Genomic DNA, 27,185 nt, shown 5'->3' with positions numbered 1-27,185 from the left:
GTGCCCCAGATTAAATCATAATGCCTGTAAAAGATTAGTTAATAAATATAAAAATATGTCAACCTCTAGAGTAGTGCCGTCCAGTAGAACTTTCTGTAATGTTGGAAATATTCTCTATCTGTGCTGATACAGTAGCCACTTAACCACATGGCTGTTGAGCATTTGAAATGTGGCCAGTGTGACTGAAGACCTGAATTTTTTTTCATTTTAATTAATTTATATTAAATATGAATAGTCACACGTGGCAGGTGGCTACAGCTCTACAATGCAGCATGACTGTGAATCAGGCATCTTCTTCAGTGCTTTCCATATATTATCTCATTTGAGCCTCGCAATGACCTGTGATCCAGGTATTATTTATACCCCCATTTTATAGATGAGGAATCTGAGTGGTAAAGGGGGTAAGTGACTTGCCCCGGGTGAGAGTGCTAATAAATTATGGAACCAGAATTCACACCCACATCACCCTCCTCTCCCGCATCCGTGACTCCATACTGCCTCCGACACATAATGCTGGGCCTGGCACCAAACAGTCACATGCAGGTGAAAACGACAAACTACAAGGGAAGTCAGGGAATTTCATGGGGATGAGGAAGACGATGAGCATGTCTGCCCGCCTTGGTGAATCCCGTCTGCATCCAGTGGTTGCCGTCCTCTTACACGATGAATTCCCCATTAGTGTCCATGAACAATGAGAGCAACTTCTCAATAGTCATCAGGGAGGGGTCTCAAAGCTACACATTTGTTAAGTTGCCGACTTTCTCTTGAATCAAGCCCTTCATTTGAAAATGATCTTATAGCCAAGATCCCAGACTACACACGGGTGAGAAAGCAAATTTGCAGAGTATATTTGAAATACGCGGGCAGCTTTTAACGTACTCTACAGGATATGACAAATGAGTGTCTGTGTAAATCAATAAACCTTTCTGTGAAGGGACTGTTGGTTTTATGAATAGCAAGGCAACGTACATGGAAACGAGTAGTCTTGTTTCCTGTCAGTATTTTTAAAGTTCACTGTCATAACTCTGTTCTCCTTGACCTTTATCAGTGATACCTAGCAGACATTTGAGTTGCCAGTTGAGTTCTAACTGGACATCTGTCCTCGTTCACTTTTCCCTCAGTGCCTGGTAAATGCCTCCTTTGCACCTTCCCCTCTCTTGGATCACTCATTTCTTACCCATGTCATGATTGCTCTTGGAATAATAATTGACTTTCTCAGATTTAAAAATACTTCATTCCAGACAAATACAGATTTTTTTACCTTTGTGCTTTAAAATCAGGTTTATTATCATTCTGATGCACAATAATAATTGCTTTGGTATACGAATGTTGTTAAGTAAAAAATCAATATGTACTGAAACTCAGGAATCCTCAAATGCTGTGAAACTAATAATTCACATGGTGATAGAAAATGAGAGCCTTCGGTTTTGAAAAGCAAAATGCATGTCACCTAGAAGTATGAATGTCTTATTTCTGCTCTCAAACATAAGAAGGTGATATAACATCATTATGGCCGAAAACCCTGTACTAGCATTTGCAAACCGCAACCAGCCCCTTTCAAACTCCTGACATATATTTACATGCAGTTAATGCACAAAGCAGCTCTGCTCTTTGCTCTTTTAAAGTAGTTCTTTATATAGTCTATATAGTCCTGTCTTGATAGTCTCCCAAAGCTACATTTTTAAAAGACAGTAATTTTAGGACAGCTTTAAAAATGTGAAGAGTCTGATTTTTTTTTTAAATAAGGGATTTTAAGTATTTTTCTATAGCAAATATATTGACACCATCCTATTTCATTTAATATGTTATTTATTTAATGTATTTCTACCCTGAGGTGATACATATATGTGGGATTGCATTGTGGGTATTATTTTGCTAATTAGCATCCAAATGTGGACTTGGCTTATGTAAAAAGAACTCAGCCTTAATGTAACAGTGTTTTATGGGACTAAAAAGACAGTTCCTAATCTGTGAAGTGTTAACTGCCGTCACACTAGAGCAGTTGTCTGATTAATTATGATGATGTCAACTTGGTCACGTTTTTGACATGATGTTCCCTCAACAGCAATTGACTAGATAATTGTCCTCTTGCTGCCGTGGGTCCTAAGTAGAACTCAGCAGGTGTGAGACCCAAGCCTGGAGCTGTCTCCACCTGCTGCCACTTACTTAATCAAAGGAAACGTGCTTTGTGAAGCTACTCTTCAAGTAATTTGGGCACAAATTACTTGAAGGATAAATTACTTGAAGGATAAAATTAAGATTTGTTTAATACCCAGTAAACTGCAGTTGATCCAGATGATCAGTAGAATGGGTAGAAGGGCAGAAAAACAAAAAGCAGAGATCTAATTTTATTGTCTGTAAAATAGAGACTGGATTTGATGAAGCTGGGATCTCTCTAAGCTCAGGTGTTCTTGTGAATAATACCAAAAGACGAATTACGGTGGCTGGGTGGTTAGTCGTTATTTTACGTTTCTGGGCTGCAGTTTCCTTTATCTGTAAAATTATGTGGCTACTCTTGATCTCCCAATCCCTTCTAAATCTGAAAGTTCACAAAATATTTCATGAAGTTGAAAGTGCCAGGCAAATACAGATGTGATGTCACTGATACATATGCATGAATATATGTGCATATATACATACGTATGTCCATATATAAGGATATATATGTGCATCCCTCCCAGAGGACATTTGGCAAAGTCTAAACTTTGGTGTCAAACTGGGTGAGGAGGATGCTGCTGTTATATAGTGGGTAGACGCCCAGGATACTGCTAAATATCCTACAATACACAAAGGACAGTCCCCCCAAACAAAAAATTATCTGACCCAAAACGTCCCTAGTGCTGAGGTGGAAAACCCCTAGTTTGTATGTTGGTATAGTGACAAGTGTGAGTGTTTGATGTGTTTTGTGTTTTTTTGTTATTTAAGTTTTCATCTTTTTGGTTTTTTCCTTTTATTCCAAGGGCAAAATCAATAGAAATAGGGATCACAAACATTACTGTGATTGTCTCACTGCCTGATCAGTATAACCTGAAAAATAGAAAATATTACACAGTTGCAAAGAAAGTGCTCCTGGAGTCTACTGGCATGCTGGCAAATGGAAACAATAAAAATGCACCAAGCAAGTATTAACATTTAGAACAGTACTTGTAACGTGTTCATTTCTAGACAATTCTGCGACCGTGTTGCAGACCCTTCATATATCCCTGCTGATTTCCTCTGACATTAAATAGGATTCTATTTACAAAACTCTTTCTAGAGCTTCCTCTTGCTACGCTTGAATGTTTCCTATTCCTTCAGGGCTGCATTATGCTGTGTACACACACACATACACATGCACACACTGATAAACATACACAAACTGCTCGCATACTCCCTCATTATATAGAAGAGTTTTTGTATCTAATTTGTTCCAACCAGATCAACAAGACATTGTTTTCCTAACCATCTGTTGAGACATGGAAATAAGCTTTGCTGTGTGCAGCCGGACATTTTACCCATGTTTGTCTTACTGAGACTTCAGTCTGGTTTGGTTACACTTCTCACTGCTCAACAGACTGTATCAAAGTCTGGTTTAGAGACATGAGACCAGCTAGGCTATGGGATTTCTAACAGAAGTTGGCTGACCCTCTCACGGACTCAGAGAAGGGGAGCAGTGAGGATCATGTATATTCAGAATTTTATCAAAGTGATGGCTCTACTGTGACACAAGTGAAAATATGATGTGCTTCATCTTCTCTTAAGAATTTAAGATTTATGATTATTTTTATTTCAATAATTACTGTATAAATTCAAAGAAATCTGATACTTACAGCTGGAAACGACTTTGGAGATAGCATAATCCACTAATATGATGAGGGAACAAAAAATAAAGCCACGAGAGGTTAAGCAACTTGATCAGTGTCACAGTAAGTAAATGGCAGAGCTTGAAGCCATGTGTTCCTGACTGTGGTCTCTGCCACATTATGTGACTGAAAATGTTTTTTGTTTTGGTTTGGTTTTTTTAACATCTTTACTGGAGTGTAATTGCTTTACAATGCTGCATTAGTTTCTGCTGTATAACAAAGTGAATCAGCTATACGTATACATATATCCCCATATCTCTTCCCTCCTGCGTCTCCCTCCCTCCCACCCTCCCTTTCCCACCCCTCTAGGTGGTCACATAGCACCGAACTGATCTCCCTGTGCTATGCAGCTGCTTCCCACTAGCTATCAATTTTACATTTGGTAGTGTATATATGTCCATGCCACTCTCTCACTTCGTCTCAGCTTACCATTCCCCCTCCCCGTGTCCTCAAGTCCATTCTCTACATCTGCGTTTTTATTCCTGTCCTGCCCCTAGGTTGTTCTGAACCATTTTTTTTAATATTCCATATATATGTGTTAGCATACAGTATTTGTTTTTCTCTTTCTGACTTACTTCACTCTGTATGACAGACTCTGGGTCCATCCACCTCGCTACAAATAACTCAGTTTCATTTCTTTTTATGGCTGAGAAATATTCCATTGTATATATGTGCCACATCCTCTTTATCCATTCATCAGTTGATGGACACATAGGTTGCTTCCATGTCCTGGCTATTGTAAATAGAGCTGCAACGAACATCTTGGTACATGACTCTTTTTGAATTATGGTTTTCTCAAGGTATATGCCCAGTAGTGGGATTGCTGGGTCATATGTTAGTTCTATTTTTAGTTTTTTAAGGAACCTCTATACTGTTCTCCATAGTGACTGTATCAATTTACATTCCCACCAAGAGTGCAAGAGGGTTCCCTTTTCTCCTCACCCTCTCCAGCACTTATTGTTTGTAGATTTTTTTGATGATGGCCATTCTGACTGCTGTAAGGTGATACCTCACTGTAGTTCTGATTTGCATTTCTGTAATGATTAGTGATGTTGAGCATCCTTTCATGTGTTTGTTGGCAATCTGTATATCTTCTTTGGAGAAATGTCTATTTAGGTCTTCTGCCCATTTCTGGATTGGGTTGTTTGCTTTTTTGATATTGAGCTGCATGAGCTGCTTGTAAATTTTGGAGATTAAACCTTTGTCAGTTGCTGCATTTGCAAATATTTTCTCCCATTCTGCAGGCTGTCTTTTTGTCTTGTTTATGGTTTCCTTTCCTGTGCAAAAGTTTTTAAGTTTCATTAGATCCTGTTTGTTTATTTCTGCTTTTATTTCCATTTCTCTGGGAGGTGGGTCACAAAGGATCTTGCTGTGATTTATGTCATAGAATGTTTGCCTATGTTTCCTCTAAGAGTTTTAAAGTGTCTGGCCTTATATTTAGGTCTTTAATCCATTTTGAGCTTAATTTTGTGTATGGTGTTAGGAAGTGTTCTAATTTCATTCTTTTACGTATAGCTGTCCAGTTTTCCCAGCACCACTTATTGAAGAGGTTCTCTTTTCTCCATTGTATACTCTTGCCTCCTTTATCAAAGGTAAGGTTACCATATGTGTGTGGGTTTACCTCTGGGCTTTCTATCCTGTTCCATTGATCTATATTTCTGTTTTTGTGCCAGTACCATACTGTCTTGATTACTGTAGCTTTGTAGTGTAGTCTGAAGTCAGGGAGTCTGATTCCTCCAGCTCCATTTTTTCCCCTCAAGACTGCTTTGGCTATTTGGGTTTTTATTTTGTCTCCGTACAAATTTTAAGATTTTTTGTTCTAGTTCTGTAAAAAATGCCACTGGTTATTTGATAGGGATTGCATTGAATCTGTAGATTGCTTTGGATAGTATAGTCATCTTCACAATATTGATTCTTCCAATCCAAGAATATGGTATATCTCTCCATCTGTTTGTGTCATCTTTGATTTCTTTCATCAGTGTCTTATAGTTTTCTGAGTGCAGGTCTTTTCCCTCCTTAGGTAGGTTTATTCCTACGTATTTTATTCTTTTTGTTGCAATGTCGAATGTGATTGTTTTCTTAATTTCTCTTTCTGATCTTTTGTTGTTAGCATACAGGAATGCAAGAGATTTCTGTACATTAATTTGTATCCTGCAGCTTTACCAAATTCATTGATTAGGTCTAACAGTTTTCTGGTGGCATTTTTAGGATTCTCTATGTATAGTATCATGTCATCTGCAGACAATGACAGTTTTACTTCTTGTTTTCCAATCTGTATTCCTTTTATTTCTTTTTCTTCTCTGATTGCCTTAGCTAGGACTTCCAAAACTATGTTGAATAATAGTGGCGAGAGTGGACATCCTTGTCTTATTCCTGATCTTAGAGGAAATGCTTTCAGTTTTTCGCCATTGAGAATAATGTTTGCTGTGGGTTTGTTGTATATGGCCTTTAGTATGTTGAGGTAAGTTCCCTCTATGCCCATTTTCTGGGGAGTTTTTATCATAAATGTGTGTTGAATTTTGTTAAAAGCTTTTTCTGCATCTTTTGAGATGATCATATGGTTTTTCTTCTTTAATTTGTTAATATGATGTATCACATAGATTGATTTGCATATATTGAAGAATCCTTGCATCCGTGGGATAAATCCCACTTGATTGTGGTGTATGATCCTTTTAATGTGTTGTTGGATTCTGTTTGCTAGTATTTTGTTGAGGATTTTGGCATCTATGTTCATCGGTGATATTGGTCTGTAATTTTCTTTTTTTCTAGTATCTTTGTCTGGTTTTGGTATCAGGGTGATGGTGGTCTCATAGAATGAGTTTAGGAGTGTTCCTTCCTCTGCAATTTTTTGGAAGAGTTTCAGAAGGATGGGTGTTAGCTCTTCCTTAGATGTTTGATAGAATTCACCTGTGAAGCTATCTGGTCCTGGACTTCTGTTTGTTGGAAGATTTTTAATCACACTTTCAATTTCATTACTTGTGATTGGTCTGTTCATATTTTCTGTTTCTTACTGTTTTAGTCTGGGAAGGTTATACCTTTCTAAGAATTAGTCCATTTCTTCCAGGTTGTCCATTTTATTGGCATAGAATTGCTTGTAGTAGTCTCTTAGGATGCTTTGTATTTGTGCAGTGTCTGCTGTAACTTTCCCCTTTTCATTTCCAATTTTCTTGATTTGAGTTCTCTCCCTCTTTTTCTTGTTGAGTCTGGCTAAAGGTTTATCAGTTTTGTTTATCTTCTCAAAGAACCTGCTTTTACTTTTATTGATCTTTGCTATCATTTCCTTCATTTCTTTTTCATTTCTTTCTGATCTGATCATTATGATTTTTTCCTTCTGCTAACTTTGGGGTTTTTTGTTCTTCTTTCTCTATTGCTTTGGTTGTAAGATTAGGTTCTTTATTTGAGATGTTTCTTGAGGTAGGATTGTATTGCTATAAACCTCCTTCTTAGAACTGCTTTTGCTGCATCCCGTATGTTTGGGGTCATCGTGTTTTCATTGTCATTTGTTTCTAGGTGTTTTTTTATTTCTTCTTTGATTTCTTCAGTGATCTCTTGGTTATTTAGTAGTGTATTGTTTAGCCTCCATGTGTTTGTATTTTTCACAGTTGTTTCCTGTAAATGATATCTAGTCTCATAGTGTTGTGGTGTGAAAAGATACTTGATACGATTTCAATTTTCTTAAATTTGCCAAGGCTTGATTTGTGACCCAAGATATGCTCTATCCTGGAGAATGTTCCATGAGCACTTGAGAAGAAAGTGTATTCTGTTGTTTTGGATGGAATGTCCTTTAAATATCAATTAAATCCATCTTGTTTAAGGTGTCATTTAAAGTTTCTATTTCCTTATTTATTTTCATTTTGGATGATCTGTCCGTTGGTGAAAGTGCGGTATTAAAGTCCCCTACTATTACTGTGTTACTGTCAATTTCCTCTTTTATGGCTGTTATCATTTGCCTATGTTGAGGTGCTCCTATGTTGGGTGCATAAATATTTACTATTGTTATATCTTCTTCTTGGAATGATCCCTTGATCATTATTTAGTGTCCTTGTTTGTCTCTTGTAAGTCTTTATTTTAAAGTCTGTTTTTTCTGGTATGAGAATTGCTACTCCAGCTTTCTTTTGATTTCCATTTGCATGGAATATCTTTTTCCATCCCCTCACTTTCAGTCTGTATGTGTCCTTAGGTCTGAAGTGGGTCTCTTGTAGACAGCATATATATGGATCTTGTTTTTGGATCCATTCAGCCAGTGTATGTCTTTTGGTTGGAGCATTTAATCCATTTACATTTAAGGTAATTACTGATATGTATGTTCTTATTACCATTTTCTTAATTGTTTTCAGTTTGTTTTTGTAAATCTTTTCCTTCTCTTATGTTTCCTGCCTAGAGAAGTTTCTTTAGTGTTTGTTGTAAAGCTGGTTTGGTGGTGCTGAATTCTCTTAGCTTTTGCTTGTCTGTAAACGTTTTATTTGTCTGTCAAATCTGAATGAGATCCTTGCTGGGTAGAGTAATCTTGGTTGTAGGCTTTTCCCTTTCATCACTTTAAATATGTTCTCTCACTCCCTTCTGGCTTGCAGAGTTTCTGCTGAAAGATCAGCTGTTGACCTTATAGGGATTCCCTTTTATGTTATTTGTTGCTTTTCCCTTGCTGCTCTTAATGTTTTGTCTTTGTATTTAATTTTTGATAGTTTGATGAATATGTGTCTTGGAGTGTTTCCGTCGGATTTGTCCTGTATGGGACTCTGCACTTCCTCGACTTGATTGACTATTTCCTTTCCCATATCAGGGAAGTTTTCAACTCTAATCTCTTCAAATACTTTCTCAGTCCCTTTCTTTTTCTTTTCTTCTTCTGGGACCCCTATAATTCGAATGTTGGTGTGTTTAATGTTGTCCCAGAGGTCTCTGAGACTGTCCTCCATTCTTTTCATTCTTTTTTCTTTATTCTGCTCTGCGGTAGTTATTTCCACTGTTTTATCTTTCAGGTCACGTATCCATTCTTCTGCCTCAGTTATTCTGCTATTGATCCCTTCTAGAGAATTTTCAATTTCATTTATTGTGTCGTTCATCATTGATTGTTTGCTCTTTAGTTCTTCTAGGTCCTTGTTAAACGTTTCTTGTATTTTCTCCATTCTATTTCTAAGATTTTGGATCATCTTTACTTATCATTACTCTGAATTCTTTTTCAGGTAGCCTGCCTATTTTGTCTTCACTTGTTTGGTCTGTTGGGTTAGTACTTTGCTCCTTCATCTGCGGTGTATTTCTCTGTCTTCTCATTTTGCTTAACTTACTGTGTTTGGGGTCTTGTTTTTGCAGGCTGCAGATTCATAGTTCCCATTGTTTTTGGTGTCTGCCCCCAGTGGGTAAGACTGGTTCAGTGGGTTGTGTAGGCTTCCTGGTGGAGGGGACTAGTGCCTGTGTTCTGGTGGATGAGGCTGGACCTTGTCTTTCCTGTGGGCAGAACTGTGTCCAGTGGTGTGTTTTGGGGTGTCTGCGAACTTATTATTATTTTAGGCAGCATCTCTGCTAATGGGTGTGGTAGTGTTCTGTCTTGCTAGTTTTTTGGCATAGAGTGTCCAGCTCTGGAACTTGCTGGTCATTGAGTGGAGCTCGGTCTTAGCGTTGAGACGGAGATCTCTGGGAGAGCTCTCACCGACTGATATTACTTGGGGCCAGCAGGTCTCTGATGGTCCAATGTCCTGAACTCAGCTCTCCCACCTCAGAGGCTCAGGCCTAACACCCGGCTGGAGCACCAAGGCCTTGTCAGCCACACTGCAGAGTCAGCTCTGGCGGAGCTCTGCAATTCCTGGAAATGTTTTTAAAACCACCAAAGTAGGGCTTCCCTGGTGGCGCAGTACCTGAGAGTCCGCCTGCCGATGTAGGGGACGCAGGTTCGTGCCCCGGTCTGGGAGAATCCCACATTCTGCAGAGTGCCTGTGCCCGTGAGCCATGGCCGCTGAGCCTGCACCTCCAGAGCCTGTGCTCTGCAACGGGAGAGGCCACAACAGTGAGAGGCCCGCGTACCACAACAAAAAAGAAAAAAAAAAAAACCTCCTTAGTAGCATCAACAGATAAATGCATAATCTACACATTGATCCAATATTATCTTTGTAACATGATGTGTAATTCAAACAGAAAAATCTTTTAATAAAATTGGTGGCTGCCAGCTTCCCAACCTACATGTCTGTTATTGCCCCTAAGCTGAGCTGTCAGCTGAGGTGTTTATTCTGTTTTTATCCAGCCCTCAATAAGGAATTATATTTCAGCCGCCTCATCCCTTATCACCACAGGGTGCCAGCTGCTTAAAACTATCTGCCAACACCCATCCACTCACCCACAGGAAGCAACTCAGAAAATTTTCAAAGGTAGAATGAGAAGAATCAGGGTTGTGTGTAAACGTTAGTTTTCCTCTCTCCACAAGGTTTTCACAGCAACCCCCACTGCTTGCCAGTTCTCTCAAGGGAAGTGGAAGATCACCCACCCTCTTTTAGCCCCTGGACTTGCAAATAAAGGATGTCATTTCTAGAAGGGGATTCAGTTTAGCGTAATTGCGTTAAAGCAAAAGCAAGCGGGAGGGCAGGATGCTAAAAAGTTTACTGTGAAGGCTCAGAGTGCTTCTCATTCAGTTAGGTCCGTGTGACCTGAAGAAAACCACCAAATCTCTCTGAGCCTCAGATCACTCATCTGGAAAATGGACAGAATAGTCTCTCTGTAGCACGGCTGTAAGAATTCCATGAGATCAAGTATACTAAGTGCTGAGCACAGAGCCTGGCATGTAAAAACCATCCATACTCGTTAACTCCCGTTGTCATCGTCATCGTCATTTTCCAGAGCTCCTGTGCTCGCCTCTGACACAGATACGCCAATGACTCTAGCTCTGGCTTCCATCTCAAATTAAACCCACTTTTCCAACACCTGGATGGATCTCTTCCAGATGTTACTCTCACACCTCAAATATACAAAACTGAACCACTTGTTTCTTCAAAACTGATTATTTTGAGAACTGCCACAAATTTGAGGGTAGTTCCTCTCTTGTGGCCAGATCTTATTTAGATTTTCTGAACCCCAGTGAGTAAATTTCAGGACACCAAATGATAGACGTGAGTCAAGGGGTGTCACATGTCCTTATAGTTTCAGCTAAAGGGAATAGCCAAACTAAATTATCCTTAGCCACTGGATTCCCCCATCACACTCCATCCTCAGAAGAAGGCAGAAGGCTCCACGTGTTGGAGCAGCTACTGCCCACTCATGTAGGGGACAGATGGGAGTGCAGAGCAGGGCTGAGGCAGCCTTCCACTGACTCTTAGCCATCCATCCGCTCACCAATTGGAAGGGCAGTTGTCCTGAGTGGAAAGGCCAGAGATTATGCCTCCTAATTAGTTTTAATTGTAATCTTCCTAAAGCTTAATACCGTTTTCCTTGTGAATTTTTGTTTGTTTGTTTTTTGCTTGTTTTTTTCATTTGATGTATAACTTTATTCCATGTTATTGCTTTTTTTTTTTTTTTTTTTTTTTTTTCCGTATGCGGGCCTCTCACCGCTGTGGCCTCTCCCGTTGGAGAGCACAGGCTCTGGACTCGCAGGCTAAGCGGCCATGGCTCACGGGCTCAGCCGCTCCACGGCATGTGGGATCTTCCCGGACCGGGGCACGAACCCGCGTGCAGGCGGACTCTCAACCACTGTGCCACCAGGGAAGCCCCACATTATTGTTTTTGATAGCATTATCAAATGTTTCCCTATTACTTAACATGTTTTACCATCTTTCTGGCTTCCAAAACTATTCCACTGGTATATTTTATATATTATTAAATTTTTACAGGTTATGCTGTGGTAAAACAACAACAAAACAAACCCAGTTGTTTACAAGATTAAAGTTTTATTTCTTGCTTTTGTTACATGTTGGCAAGAGTCAGCTGTGGCTCTGCTTCATGTGTCTTCCTGAGGAAAGATCAGCCTCTATCCTTCTTTTTTTTAAAATTAATTTTGTTTTATTTTTTTTACACAGCAGGTTCTTATTAGTTATCTATTTTATACACATAAGTGTATACATGTCAATCCTAATCTCCCAACTCATCCCACTATCCCCCGCCACCTCCACTTTCCCGCCTTGGTGTCCATACATTTGTTCTCTACATCTGTGTCTCTATTTCTGCTTTGCAAACTGGTTCATCTGTACCGTTTTTCTAGGTCCCACATATATGTGTTAATATACGATATTTGTTTTTCTCTTTCTGACTTACTTCACTCTGTATGACAGACTCTAGGTCCATCCACGTCTCTACCAATGATGCAGTTTAGTTCCTTTATAAGGCTGAGTAATATTCCATTGTATACACGTACCACATCTTCTTTATCCATTCGTCTGTTGATGGGCATTTAGGTTGCTTCCATGTCCTGGCTATTGTAAATAGTGCTGCAGTGAACACTGGGGTGCATGTGTCTTTTTGCATTATGGTTTTCTCTGGGTATATGCCCAGTAGTGGGATTGCTGGGTCATTCCTTGTGAATTCTTAAGCAAAGGGACATTATTCTTCCCTAAAGAGAAAGGGAGCCTCAGAGCGAGCCATGAGCATCACTGAAAAGGATGTCCTGGAAACATGCAAACAATGCAAAGAAAGGGGAGAGGGGTCAGTGTGGACTGCTGGCATACATTGCTTAAGATCAAGAGTTAGACACCTACTGTCATTTTGTCTTCTCTGTAGGAAGGGGAAAAAAATTATTCCATGGCAGAGCAATAGATTTTTTTCTAAAAATCTCATGGACCACTGTTTATCTCACTTCGCTCTGCTTTTCTGTCAAAGACCTTACCACTGTCTCAGAGACCTAGAATATCAACCTTTGTTTTGTCTTTGGTTCTCAGCTGTCCTTCTCACCCAGGTGCTGGTGAGGAGCTGTAGAATCTGTTCTGAATTCTTTCTCCAGTGTGTCTTCCCCCTCCTCCCCGATGCTACCGTTGTATTTCAGGGGCAAGTGGTCTTTGACGGGATGCTGCAGTCACATGTTTTCTGATCTCCCCACCTGCCACTGGAATCCCTCTTCGTTGCTGGTGCCAGGGGTTAGTTAGCTTAAGATACACATTTGGTCGTGTCCTTTCACCACAGCGGCTGGCTCCTTCCACCTCTTTGTCCTTTTCCCTGCCCTGTGTCCCCACTCTGCACCCTCTGACCCTGTAAGAGCAGAGCTGGCTGCCCGAGTACATCTAGACCCTTCCAGAACTCCCTTGCCCTGAAGCCCCGCCTTGTGCTCTGTTACTTATTTGCATGTTGTTTGTGTGTGTGTGAAATGTGTTTACAGACAAGTGCATAAAATGTATATTTACAGTGAAAAATTATAATGCAAACAATTGAAGAACTGCGACTAGGTCAGCCAATGAAATATCGCCAGGAGCCCAGAGGCCCCCCACAGGTTCCTGTCTCATCACAGTTTCCTCTGTCCCCACCAGAGGCAATTGTACATCTGACTTCTGGAATAATCCTTTTCTTGCTTTTGGAAAAAAATAGTTTTACTTCCTATTTTTGTATTCCCAAACAATATAATTTTTTCAGTTTTAACATTTGTACTTGGAATCATTTGGGGACATAATGTGTATGTATGTGTATGCCCATGTATGTGTCTTTGTATAAATATGTTTGAATGTACATCCTGCTTCTTTTACTCAGTGCTGTTGTTGCAAGGTTCATATGTGTTATCCATTTTTCATGCTCTATTCCACTGTTTTTCATTTCTGTATATTATTTCATTATATAAATTTACCACAAATTGCCAGTTGTACTGTTAGTCTTCATTTGGATTACGTCCGTCTGGGAGCTTGTAAGAGCAAAGATGCTGTGAGCAGATGTGTATGGCCATCCTGTTACAGTTGTTCACAGACATCTGTAGCAGATGTACCTATAGATGGCTTTGCTGGGCTGAGAGGTATAAGCATCTTCTCCTTTGGTAGGTTAAGCCAAACTGTTCTGCATGAATACATTTATTTATACCTCCTCCTGGTGTGATATGAGAGTACCTATTTCTCCATGTATTCACCAGCACTTGCCTTTTACCTTTTTTCTGTTGGTGCCAATTTGGTGCACGTGTAATGGTATATCTTTGTACTTTTAACTTACATTTTTAAGTAATTTTGTCTTGGGGGTAAACCGATTCCTGGAGTGCAAATGTCTGTGCTTGTTTACTTCCCCTCTTTGTCTTACAGTTCCTGTGTAGGTCAGAGGTCAAAGATTCCTATTCCTAAAGGAATTCCCAGTCAAACAACCCAAATTGCTTGCTTTTCGGCGGAGTGGGGACAAACACTCACGCTATATTTCTTGGGCTTTCTTTGTTTATATGCTGTTCTTCAAAATACTTAAGGAATAAGGACTGTGTATATAATGATATTATCCCTGTAGCATAAAGGATGTATATGGGCAATTTAAGTTTATTTTTTAATCTGTGAAATGGAGCTAACACTATCTACCCCATACAGTCTAGGGGTCTTCAATTAAATGAGGTAATAAGGTCAGTATCTTAATTGATATTACGTTATGCAAATCAATCAAGTTTTGAATAATTCAACTTCTAAAATGACTGATGATTAATGTCACAAATATCCCCTATGCAACAAAGTGATCAGATCTGTTCACATTTCTCAGTTCTGTGAAATTTCTCTGTGACTCTCTAAAACCACAGAATTCACTCTAGTCCCCTGTTGCTTGAAAGTCAAAGAGGTTTGGTATTTTTGAACACACATCTGGGGAGCAAAATATGTTCAAAGGTTGTTTTTGCTAAGACCTTTAGGGTACCTGCATTTTAGGCTCTGTCATGATTAGAAATTACTTGTTGCATCTTGAGTGCAAATATGTAATTTTTGAAATTGCTGAGTTTTTCAATTTTAATAGGAATAATTTGGAATAATATGACAATAGTATTAAATGTTTGGAATAATAAAATATTTGTACCAGTCTTTAAACACACACACTTGTCAGACATACAGAGCTTCACTTCCCTGAATCAACACAAGTCTGAGTCCCAAGTACAATCTGTTCCAGGCTGAAAAGATCAATTATCCTCTTCTAGCTAGTGGAGAGGAGAGATAGAGTTTCAGGGGAGGGAAGGTCAAGTTAATCCCATTTAGCAAGTTCAGAGACAAAGGAAGTAACCTCATTAATGGGGGAGGAGGTACAGGTACTAACAGCTTTATGATGCTTTGATATTGGGTTTCTAAAATCAAATTGTCAAAACAGACCTTAGACAGAAAGACCTAAATAGACACTTCTCCAAAGAAGACATACAGGTGGCCAATAGGCACACGAAAAGATGCTCAACATCACTAATTATTAGAGAAATGCAGATCAAAATTATAATGAGGTATTACCTCACACCGGCCAGAATGGCCATCATCAAAAAATCTACAAGTAACGATTGCTGGACAGGGTGTGGAGAGAAGGGAACCCTCCTACACTGTTGGTGGGAATGTAAATTGATACAGCCACTATGGAGAACAGTATAGAGGTTCCTTAAAAAACTAAAAATAGAACTAACATATGACCCAGCAATCCCACTACTGGGCATATACCCTGAGAAAACCATAATTCAAAAAGAGTCATGTACCAAAATGTTCACTGCAGCTCTATTTACAGTAGCCGGGACATGGAAGCAACCTAAGCGTCCATTGACAGATGAATGGATAAAGAGGACGTGGCACATATATACAATGGAATATTACTCAGCCATAAAAAGAAATGAAATTGAGTTATTTGTAGTGAGGTAGATGGACCCAGAGTCTGTCATACAGAGTGAAGTAAGTCAGAAAGAGAAAAACAAATACCGTATGCTAACACATATATATGGAATAAAAATTTTTTTTTAAGTGGTTCTGAAGAGCCTAAGGGCAGGACAGCAATAAAGACGCAGATGTAGAGAAATGGACTTGAGGACATGGGGAAGGGAAAGGGTCAGCTGGGACAAGGTGAGAGAGTGGCATGGACATATATACACTACCAAATGCAAAGTAGATAGCTAGTGGGAAGCGGCCGCATAGCACAGGGAGATCAGCTCGGTGCTTTGTGACCACCTAGAGGGGTGGGATAGGGATGGTGGGAGGGAGACACAAGAGGGAGGAGATATGGGGATGTATGTATATGTATAGCTGATTCACTTTGTTATAGAGCAGAAACTAATACACTATTGTTAGGCAATTATACTCCAATAAAGATGTTAAAAAATAAATAATTAAAAATCAGAAAAAAAAAAGAGAACCTCCAGACAGGTCCTGCATAACATATTCTCACTGCTTGGGATCCTGAACTCCTTGAGACATGAATGCTATTTTATTTGAATTTAGCTCCCCAGTGCCTTGTGCTCGGTCCAGACTTACTGGGCATCCGCAGCTTACTTTAGTGCAAGAGTAATGACATTTTGGCAGTGTGCCTGTGCATGTATGGGCACAGAGATTCCTTCTAAGCCTTCCATGAATGCATTCCAGAATGCATTTCCTATTCCTGTGGTGGATGGGCAGAGCTTATAACTATTTCCGGAAATTTTCTAGAATGACAGATTTTGTCTCCAAGTGCACCGCAGCCCTACATGTTGCCCAGGTTTGGAGATGTAGCTCTTAAATACAATCAGTGGAAAACACCCTTTTGCCAGCTATGCCTCCAACCTGGCCACCACAGTGACCAGACATGATAAGATGAATGATCCAGAAACGCCATAAGTTTTAATGGATGAAGATACAGGGAAGGAGATTCAATGTCCAGGTCCAGTTCTTGGTGAATTCAGGCCTTGTATCACTTTATGAGATGAAAATGTGCACGCTTGGATGGCGTGCCCAGCCACTCCCATGATGCTTTCTCCTTAGATGGCTTTCAAAATAGAACAGACTACTGTGTAATTAAGGCTATTTGAGGCATCTCTGTTTTGCTTGGAAGGCCGAATCTGAAGATTCTTGGTGCACAGAGTGAAGTTGTTAGGATGGTACTATAATGGGCAACTCAGGCATAAATACTCAGGTATTTAACTGGTGTGTCACAGGACTCTGATTCAGAGGGGCGATCATAGAAAGGTGTGCTTTCCTGCCTTTGGGGCCCAACCATGATTTTTGAGAAATACCTTTTTCCTGACTTTATTCTGACCTGTTTGCCTTTGCTGAGTTAAGGGTTTTCAGCAAGCTGGGAAGATGTCATTCCGAAAAAGACCAGCCGTTACAGAAGGGAAACCACAAGGATGCATCCCTTCTAACTATCGTGAATTGGAGTTTTTCTTCTCTTTCTCTCTTTTTTCCCTTCAGAAGACATCCTTCTCTTTCCACCTTCTTCTTTCTTCCATAAAACAAATGATAAAGCAAGCATGGTAAAAGCTAACCTTTGGTGAATCTGAGTGAAAGTTATAGAAGAACTCTTTGTAATGTTTTTGAAACTTTTTTGTCCATCTGAAATTACTTTTTTAATTTAAATATATGTCTCCGTATAAGTTTTTAGGTTCACTTCTTCACCAGACCACAAAAAATAAGTAGAGTTTAGAAAAGCCAGTGGGAAAGTGAAGCATATTCCGTGTGAAACAGCAGAAACAAAGGCGTAGCCTGGGGAATGAGACCTTGAACTTCTTGAGATGAACAGGGTCTAGACCTGATCTGAGAGATGGTATATGCTATGTAGCAGCAAATATATGTTTGCATAGATGAGTGGGGACAGAATATAACAGGTGAAAATCCTACAGTGGAGTTGTGATTTTATGTAGAGGAAAGATTTTTTGTGTAGAACTATTCTACCTTTGGTCTGTGGAAAAGGAAACTGTCTTAGTCTGTTCAGGCTGCTATAACAAAAAACCAAAGACCAAGTAGTTTATAAATATCAGAAATTTATTTCTGTCAGTTCTGGAAGCTGGGAAGTCCAAGATCAAGACCCCAGCATGGTCAACTTCTGGTCAGGGTCCTCTTCTTGGTTCATAGCCATAGCCGGTGCCTTTTTGCTGTGTCCTCCCTGAAGGAAGGGGGGCTGGCAACCTTCAGAGCCTCCTTTATGAGGACTCTAATCCCCTTCATGCAGGCTCCACCCTCATGTCCTGCTCACCTTCAAAAGGCCCCACCCTTTAATACCATCACATTGGGCGTTAGGATTTCAACATATGAATTTGGGGAGGACACAAACATTCAACTGTAGCAGATGTATTAAACACATTTATAGTATAGAAAGATTCATACATAATGAGCACTTAGAGGATTAATGTAGAGCAGCGCTTTAGAAGCATTGGTCCATTTAATCATTTGTAAGCTCCGGCCAGCATGTCTATTCACAAAGCAGACCCCCTAAGGAACTTAGTTTCTTTAAAACATATATTAATATTAAACATACATTAATTCAACAACATTGTAAATCAACTATACTTCAATTTAAAAAAATTTTACATATATTAATTCAGACCCATTTTCCACAGTAAACCAAAACAATACAGATGTACTCTATGAAGCTCTTCAATTTTATAAAGATTTTTAAGGACTTTAGGGATGAAATCAGAAACGTATTTAGATCCCTGCAATTTGGAGCCCTGAGGAAACCACACAGAGCAGGAAATCCTCTAAATCAGAGACCAAGTCTGACACAAGCTTTTGATTGTTGTGCAGGACAAAGCTGAGCCCTAAGACCCGCTGTTATATTTAATTGAACACTCTAGTGACATCCTCTGAGTACACTGCTTTAATAACACACTTATTTAAAGTGACAAAACCCATGTTATCATTCTGTAAGTCTCAGTAGTGACACTGACATTTTCTCTTTCCCTCTCTGCCTCATCCTCTCCCATCCCTGCCATACAAATAGTCACTGTCTCTTTAAATCACATTTAATTAAGTTTCCTTTTTTCTTTTTCTGTTTTCTTCCCCTGTTGTCTCATGTTGGTAGCAGGTTAATCCTGAATTTCTAATAAGTGCAAATGGATTAAAGAAAATCATGAGTTCAAGATTATTTTAACTTCACCAGCATAATTGTTAATATTTCCGTTGTCCCCTGGGATATGTAGGATTACATCAATTAAATTGGTCTCTGTAACTGAACGCATTAACCATAAATGTGACTGCCATGTCTTTCCCAGAACCCTTAAGGTATTTAATTTGCTTGCCTGTAATAGATTGTCAGAGCAGTAAACGTAAGGCAAGTAATGTAAATGGTGTAATGATGATAATTATCTGAATGGATCGATTGGAGTGTTATTGCAACGTGATATTGTGGGTAGAAGCGAGATACAGACATCCCATATACATTCCCATTTTCAACTTTATTTCCTTATGTATTATTTCCCAAGATTTTTCAAGTGAAAGCAATATAAGCTGGCATTGCTGTTCTCTCCTTTATCTCTCCCCATCATCCTCTGTGCTGTTGCTTTACTAAAATCAGTAGACCCCAGGGACACTAAATTTCTCCAAAGAAAGCAGTGACTTTATAAAACTGAAATTCTAGCAGTTTCTCCATTATTCATGGTATCCAAATATTTGAACCGGAAGTCGCTTTGTAGATTGGCTAGTATGTTCCCTTCACTTATTAACTACCGAAGAACTGTAATCCCAGAAAGGTTCCATGACTTGTTGAAGGTTACACAGCCTGCTATTGCCAGGTAAACTGCGGCGGGGGGTAGAACCGGCCCTCCCACCTGGGCTGGGCAGGGAGCTGAGGGGTTACACCAGCTGCAGGTCTGAAGGGGGTTCAGTGTGACAGGCCAGAGCAAGCCCTGGAGGAGCCAACAGCAAGTCAGGAAAAGCTTTCCGTTTAGTTTGCGTGGGGAATGAAATGATGGAACTGGCTGAGGATAACCAATACTTAAAAATCTGAACAGGGCTTCCCCGGTGGTGCAGTGGTTGAGAGTCCACCTGCCGATGCAGAGGACACGGGTTCGTGCCCCAGTCCGGGAGGATCCCACATGCCGCGGAGCGGCTGGGCCCGTGAGCCACGGCCGCTGAGCCTGCGCGTCCCGAGCCTGTGCTCCGCAACGGGAGAGGCCACAGCAGTGAGAGGCCCGTGTACTGCAAAAATAAAATAATAATAAATAAATAAAATCTGAACAGATGTTCAGCATGAGGGTAGAAGGACTGGGCTATGTGGCAGATGTCTGTCCATGATGAAAATGGAAAGAACAGTGTAGGATCCCAGCTGAGGGACAGGAGTGTTGGGAGAGGGTTGCTAAAACAGGGATTCGAGCCCAGAGGAAAAATGTCGAAGCCAAGTATTAGAATGGAAAGTTGAAGAAGAAACAGGGGTTTAAATCATTGGACTTGAAAGATGACTAGGTCGCGACGTTCTGACAGTGGCATCCAAACAGACTGTTTACTTCAGCCTCTGTGGCCCATCCTAGTTCAGTGGCACCATGTCAGTTTCATTGGTAAGTAACAAGCGGGCCTAAATCTGAAACTTTTCATCCATCTGCCAAAAAAAAAACCAAAAAAAAATTCAAATCATCAAAGCACAAATAAAACCACATGGAACCCGCACCTTCTGTGTTACCAGAAAACAGAACACTAGAACTTCAATTGCTGTCTGCAGAAAAAGAAACACCAAATACTGTACCCACAGCACTATCCACAGCGAGGCTGTGTGTGCCAGGACAGGGTGGTAGCAGAGGGTACAAGGAAAGCACTCCCAGAATGAGAAGGTCTGACACCACGAGCTCAAATCTCAGTACTGGCTGTAGGGCAGGGCTTGAAAGTGTACAGGACCTAAGGTGACCATCTGAGCGAGGCCATGATTCTGGGGACAATGAGGCTGAGAGAAAAGGTACCATCTGAAGATGTGCCTGTGAAGGGAAAAAGAAGAGGGAAAATTTGAAGATGCTGTGGAAGTAAAAGAGAAGTATAGGACCAGCCTCCCCAGTCATCATCCAGCAAAGAGGCTAAAACAGGGGTGTATAGGGCAAGGGTGGAAGAATAGTACGTGAAAGTGATAAACTGATAAAACAGAAAGAATGCAAGTAGAGAACTGGTAGGAAAAAAGGCGGGGGAACAGTTGATTGTTGCATATATAACAGGAGGGGGCAGGGCACAGGATTGTAACTAGATGGTAACAACAAAGGGAGTGATGGGTACTAGAGAGAGAATCTGTGAGAGGTGGAAGGGTTGACGTCGAAGGGTTAGGAGAGGAAGTGACACCTCGCTCCTTTTAGTATCATTTTGACTTTTGGAATCATGTTTTCCATATTCAAAATATAAAATGAAACCAATGAGAAGAGGAGAAATTAAATTTGAATACTATCAGAGACAAATGACCTGAACTGAATTTCAAAATAAATTTTCTTTTTTTGAAACAATTTAAACATTTTTAATTGAAGTATAGTTGATGTATAGCATTATATGTTACAGGTGTACAATATAGTGATTCATAGTTTTTAAAGGTTATACTCCATGTATAGTTACTATAAAATGTTGGCTATATTCCCTGTGTGGTACAATGTGTCCTTGTAGATTATTTTATACATGGTAATTTGTACCTGTTACCCCCCTTCCCCTATATGGTCCCTCCCCCTTCCCTCTCTCTGCTGGTAACCACTAGAGTTCTCTGTATCTGTGAATCTGCTTCTTAAAACATATTTAAGTCTAAATAAAATTAAATTGAGAAAGAAGCAGATGTTAACTTCCTCAAAATTTCTCTGAGTCTCATAAAGAATATTCATAAATGCAACCCTTCCAGCTTCAGTTTCAAATAAATAGTGTGGCCACACTTAGGTGTGAGGGGTGAGGAAGAGCCAGTCTGGTATCTTTTGAACACAGTATTTTTACTATATACCTGCATTCTAAAGAAAAAGCAAATGTGAATTCTTCTTAGTACTATTTTTTTTGTAGTGTGACCATTTCGTACGCACTTTAGGATTGAAGAAATGAGACAATATAATGATGTCAGCAGCCCATGCTTTCACTCTAGAAAAAGGAAGATAAAAATATGGAAAGGGAGGACAAGGAGGAAGTCTGTGCGGGGGTTGTGTGTGTGTGTGTGTGTGTGTGTGTGTGTGTGTGCGTGCGCGCGCGTGCACGCATGTGCAAGGAGGGGGGAGGGGAAGAGAGGAAGAGAAGGGAGAAATCCTTCCCTCCATTCTAGGAGCAGTGATCCCTCAGTAGTAATTTGCACACATTAATATCCAGATCTTAGTTTCCAAATATCATTGCCCAACTAAAAAGAAGCAGGATTTCTTGGGAAAATGGCTGATTTAAGGGATGGGGCAACAGACAAGCAAAATGGGCATGGAACATTTCCCTGAGCCAAAAAAGAAAGAACATGTTTTTAAAATGAAGGAAATATGTCAAAGGGCACAGCTTAAAGAGATTCACCTTCCCAAAGCTGAGAAAATTGAGCATCAAAATAAATACTGAGAGTACAGACATAGCCCTATGAATAATAAAAGAATCCGTGTATTCATACTGATAAATAAATAGGAAAAACACTTCCTTATGACATCATGCAAACTCGTAAATGTAGGTAGAAAAATGGTAGAAATCATCATTTTCAACCGAAGTAATTGTTGATCCACGCAAGATTCATTGATGGTTGCTCAAATAAGTAGATAAAAGTTTGATGCGGAATAGGAGATTTTCATAGTCTCAAAGTACCTACCCCCAATTTACTTATTAATTCTAAAAGGAAAGATAGTAAATTTATAGTGGAGAGATTTGGAAGACTCCACCGTAACCAAGTGATCAAAGTTAACATGTCCAATTATTGGACAAATGGACATGACACAATTCTGATACGATGCATTGAGAAGGACCCAGTATCATTTCTGTGCCATTACTGCCAGGTGTGCAGGAGGAAACTGCAGGAAAGAAACCCAAATTAAGGGACATTCCACAAAATAATTGCCCTCAACTCTTCCAAAAAAAAAAAAAAAAACCAAAAACAGGAAAGGAGGGAGGGGTCAACAGCATAGACGGCAACTCTTCCAGATTACACGATCTTGGATGAATGACGAACAGATGATTTGTCATTCATCCAAGATAGGATCCTGACCCTAGTTAGCATTCTAGGCTGGAAAAAACTTTTTGGCCATAACGACATTATTGGGGCAATGGATGAATTTGGAATAAGGACTATAGGTCAGATTGTGGTGCTGTATTAATAAACACTGTATTTCCTGACTTTGAAAACTATACTGTGGTGTCTTCGTTATTGGGAAATACACACAGACGTAGTTAGGGATAAAGAGCTTACTCTCAAGTTGCAGGAAAAAAATTGAAGGAGAAAGAAAGTGATACAGGAAATGTGGCAAAATATTAACAATTGGTGAATCTAAGGAAAGGGCACGCGGCAGTTCATTGTACCATTTTTGCAAAGTTTGAAATTATTTCCAAAAAAAAGTTGAAAGAAACTATAACGGGGAAATGTGAATCTGTGTACCTCCTAAAAATCATACCATAGTTTTGAAAAAAATGATCTAAAGGTCTGTACGCCCACTTCTAAATGTCAAGGAGGGCTGTCGTGAGGGGTGGGTAGAGCCAGATTTCCTTGGGAGATTGGGATGGTGATCACTATGGCAGCCATGGATGGGTTAACTTAAAACAGTTCAGGATACAGGCTGGGGCCAGGAGTGGCCAAAGTGAACCCAGGTCACCAGACACAGAGGGCAGTTTTCATGCCACCATTCCATGCTTCTTCTAAAACCTAATGTGCTTATACTGTATACTTTTGTTCCCTTATTATTCTTCTGGTAACCTAGTAACCATATTCAACCTAGGATCCTACAGTAACTTACTGAACATTTAGGTACCTACAAGGCTCTTAGGAGTAGGAAAGCAGTAGTTACAAAAAGGCAGGGGGAGGAGCGAGGGACTCTTAAGTATGTTCAAAATTCTTAAATTCCTCATTATAGTCTCATGTTCAAAAGTCATTGATTAACCAAGAATACAACATGTTTAGTTTGCTTTTGGAATTATGCTTTCATGAATTTACCTGAGGTTCTCTTCTATGACCTAAACAAATACCAGGTTGTGAAACTGTGACAGGTCTTAATGAAGTGGATTAAGGCATTTCGTCCAATTACATTTTCATAGAATGAAGTAAACATTATATAATTTTTTTTATAGAGCATTCTGGCATCAGGCCATGATTTGACTTTCTACCTGTTCAAAATATCAAGTTTTGCATTTCTTTAAATCCTAATGCTTTTTTGTGAACAATAAGACAGGAGTCATCCCTGAGAGATTTATAATAGTACTTAGAGCAAACTCGTCAAAGATTCTTCTACAAGAGCGTTTTGGATCCTGAGGAGATATATTTAGTAGCTGTATTGAAGATGTTGTCAAGAAACACAACATTTCATTGATTTATTTGTATTATTTTTGTATCTCTACTGCAGGCAGAGAATTCAGCATTGGCTTTGGAAAATGAAAATCAAAGGGAACAGTATGAGAGGTGTCTTGATGAGGTAAGGGGAGTGGGGTGCTTCTGGATAAGAGGCTGGACTATTTAGGATACCCTATGTCAGATCTTAATATGTGTCTATTACTGGTCTCCAGAGGACATTAGCATTTTCTCCTTCAAAGGAAAGCTGTAAACATGTGAATGTGGAGAAGGAAGCTCAGTCAGTCCCCTCCCCCTCCCTCCCTATATCCTTATACGGGCATCTGCAAATTCCTCTTGGTTTTTGTTTAATATGCTTGGGGCATAGGTTGGGAGATGCTGCACTCTATGATAAATTCATCCTGTCCAGTAAGTGTGATCCCAGCCTGTGAATGAGAAAAGCCACCTCAGGGCACGCTGCATCGCCTCCAATTGGATGCCATTTCTGCAAAAGCAAATCCTTGATAGAGTGGGTGGGGACGATGTTCACAGCTGGCAGCCGGAGGGAAGAAATCAGTGGTTTCAGAACAAGCCAAGAAGAGAAAGGGAAGTAAGGAGGAAAATTTGAGCAGAATGGAAGGAGACAGGGCCACACGCCTGAGTAAACCGGAGAAACGGAATTGGACGGTGATGAAGAGATGAAGGCAGGGATGGTGGGTGTCTCAGAGTTCCTGAGAGGGGAGGGAAGACTGAAGTGTCTGCAGGGCCCTGGTTTTCCTCTCGGCCATCCCTTCACACGGCGCCAGGGAACGTACCACCCATCTTTCCTATGACATCCAGCCGGGACTGGCCATTGGCCTCCCTGACAAGCTCTTATCTGGGGCTTGGCTGGTGATTGGAGTTACTCACTTGATGGGATGGCTTTTCTAGTTATCTGCCCAGTACCCTAAGACTTGCACATATTCTTCTAAGAGATTCTGTTTAAGAGCTGTTGTGATATAGCTGACAGAGATTTTAAGAAAATAAGAAAAATCACATTCAGTCGAGTTCTGCTACCTTACCAGTGGAAACTAGCAATGTATCTTCAGCCTTTGCCTCTTCACTAACAATTGGGAAAACCTTTTCCAACAAACGCTCTTGAACTTCCTTACCCCTTCCTTCCCCCAACCCCCTCCCCCTTGATTGTCCCAGAAGGTGATGGGTTAACTGACAAAAAACACAGTTTCCAATCCCAGTTATGGCGTCATCACCTCCACCATATACTTCTCTTCTCCCTTGAAACTAGAAATGGTGTTTCCTTCAGAGTTCCGCCTGTGCTGGATATGTTCCTACACCAGTGGTTCTTGAAATGGGATCCCTGGACTGGCAGCATCAGCCTCATCTGGGAACTTGTTAGAAATGCAGATTCTTCAGCCCCATTCCCAGCTGTAGAGAATCAGAGACTCTGGGAGTGGAGGTGGGCCTGGCTACGATCGATCTGTAGATCAGCATGCTCTCCAGGTGATGCTGTTGAACCCTACAAACTAAGAGCCATTATCCTCATAACACAGACCACTTTGCTTCACAGTTACTTGTTGAAGAACCCTCAAAATGTCCCCAGAAAATTGTTTAGCTATTTAATATTTTAATTGCTTCATATCTCCAGCCATATATATTAGTTACTCAAGCAAAATGGTGTTTGCACTCCTCTGTCCCGTCAAGACTTAAAAGGACTCTGAATAATCTTTACACTGTCCAAAGTTAAAAGAATCACTCAAGTAAGTTGACATAAAAGGAGGAGTGGGCGACTCAGTGTCTAGTGAGGCCAGTTCAGCCCCCTCACCCCTGTTCCCCAGGTACTTGGTCCAATCAAAGTTTAGGGCAAGAAAGACCAAATAGATCCAAGGATATTTAAAGGAACAAATATTGCCCTTGGGTCATATGTATTGATCAGCAGAGTTCCACTTTAACCTCCTGCACAGAAATTTCCGATGAGACTTAATCTGCATTCAGAAGTCATATTTATGTGAATCACACCACAGAAACTTCTTAGTTGTCACAATTTTCCCACAAGTCATTCCTCCCCCGTCACTCAAATAGCTCCCAGCATCCCTTTCTGGAAATTCACAGCCTGCTTTCTGTATGTTCTCTATGTCTGCATTCCAAAGGTTTCATTAGCATGTGTCTGGTGAAACCAAAGTTTTCACCCACAGAATCATTTAGTATAAAGTTTCCACTGAAGAAAGAATTTTCAGAGGGAGAATCCCTCTGTACTTTTTTGTTGTTGTTCTTTTTTTTTGACATGAGAACGGTTTTATTTAAATCGTTGATCACTTGTGCAGTACTCAATATTAGGACTTTGAAATGATTTAGACACAGTCTGTTTCCCTTTAACAGATTAAAAAACCAAATCCTAGTTGGCAGAAGCTAATGCTTGCATCACACAGCTAATGGGAGGTAGAATCCTAAAATCTGCTTCCAAGTGCCACCTGTACCTGACAACGCCAGGCAAAGTGTTTATTTTTGTGTTGCACAGGTGTAAGGACCGTACAATCTGGATTAACTTTATAACAATAATTTAAAAGAAAAGGGTCCCACATTACAGACGTTTTTTAATTGACTATTTTACCATTTATATTAATACAATAAATGAAGAAAACTGACAGTAGAACAGGCCAGTGGTCAGCCAACACACAACACAATGTGTTAACACACGTGGCCAAAGGGTCAGTGTGTGTCATGCATTACCTTCCATGTAACATCTTTTTTGGAGGGGGGACGGAACATAAAGGCGTATTGATTCAAACTAGCCCTATTAAATATATCTATTAAGTTTATACTTTCTCCGGAAATTAATATTTGAGTGGAACATGTATTAATTATTCACATAACACTAGCTTTCTACTGAAGTTGAAGAATCCAGCAGAAGATGCTCACATTTAGGCAAATCCTAGGAGCAATTGCACTGAACAATATCCACTCAATCAATTACGAACTGCAAAATCATACTGGATAATTATTTCAAAGTTTGAACTACAGATATAATATTAAAAAACATATAGTAGAACAACTTTCTAACTGTAAAGTACAAATGGTTAAGTCACCAGTACCTACTTACACACATATTAAACAAAATCAGAATAAACACTC

The 27,185-nt window shown here is 40.0% G+C and overlaps 1 protein-coding gene across 8 annotated transcripts in view; it reads left to right on the top strand.

Moving 5' to 3' along the window:
* NCKAP5 (NCK associated protein 5) overlaps positions 1-27,185 on the top strand; it is a 1,012,185-nt gene that overhangs the window by 767,379 nt on the left and 217,621 nt on the right. For all 8 annotated transcript variants that reach the window (XM_067025888.1, XM_059055602.2, XM_059055601.2 and 5 more), the window contains one exon: positions 24,133-24,201. In XM_067025888.1, coding sequence (XP_066881989.1) covers positions 24,133-24,201 — 69 coding nt within the window. The remainder of the gene's footprint in view (positions 1-24,132; positions 24,202-27,185) is intronic.

The sequence above is a fragment of the Kogia breviceps genome, chromosome 2 (genome assembly GCF_026419965.1).
Source record: "Kogia breviceps isolate mKogBre1 chromosome 2, mKogBre1 haplotype 1, whole genome shotgun sequence".
Lineage (NCBI taxonomy): Eukaryota > Metazoa > Chordata > Mammalia > Artiodactyla > Physeteridae > Kogia > Kogia breviceps.
This window is presented reverse-complemented; position numbering and strand designations above follow the sequence as displayed.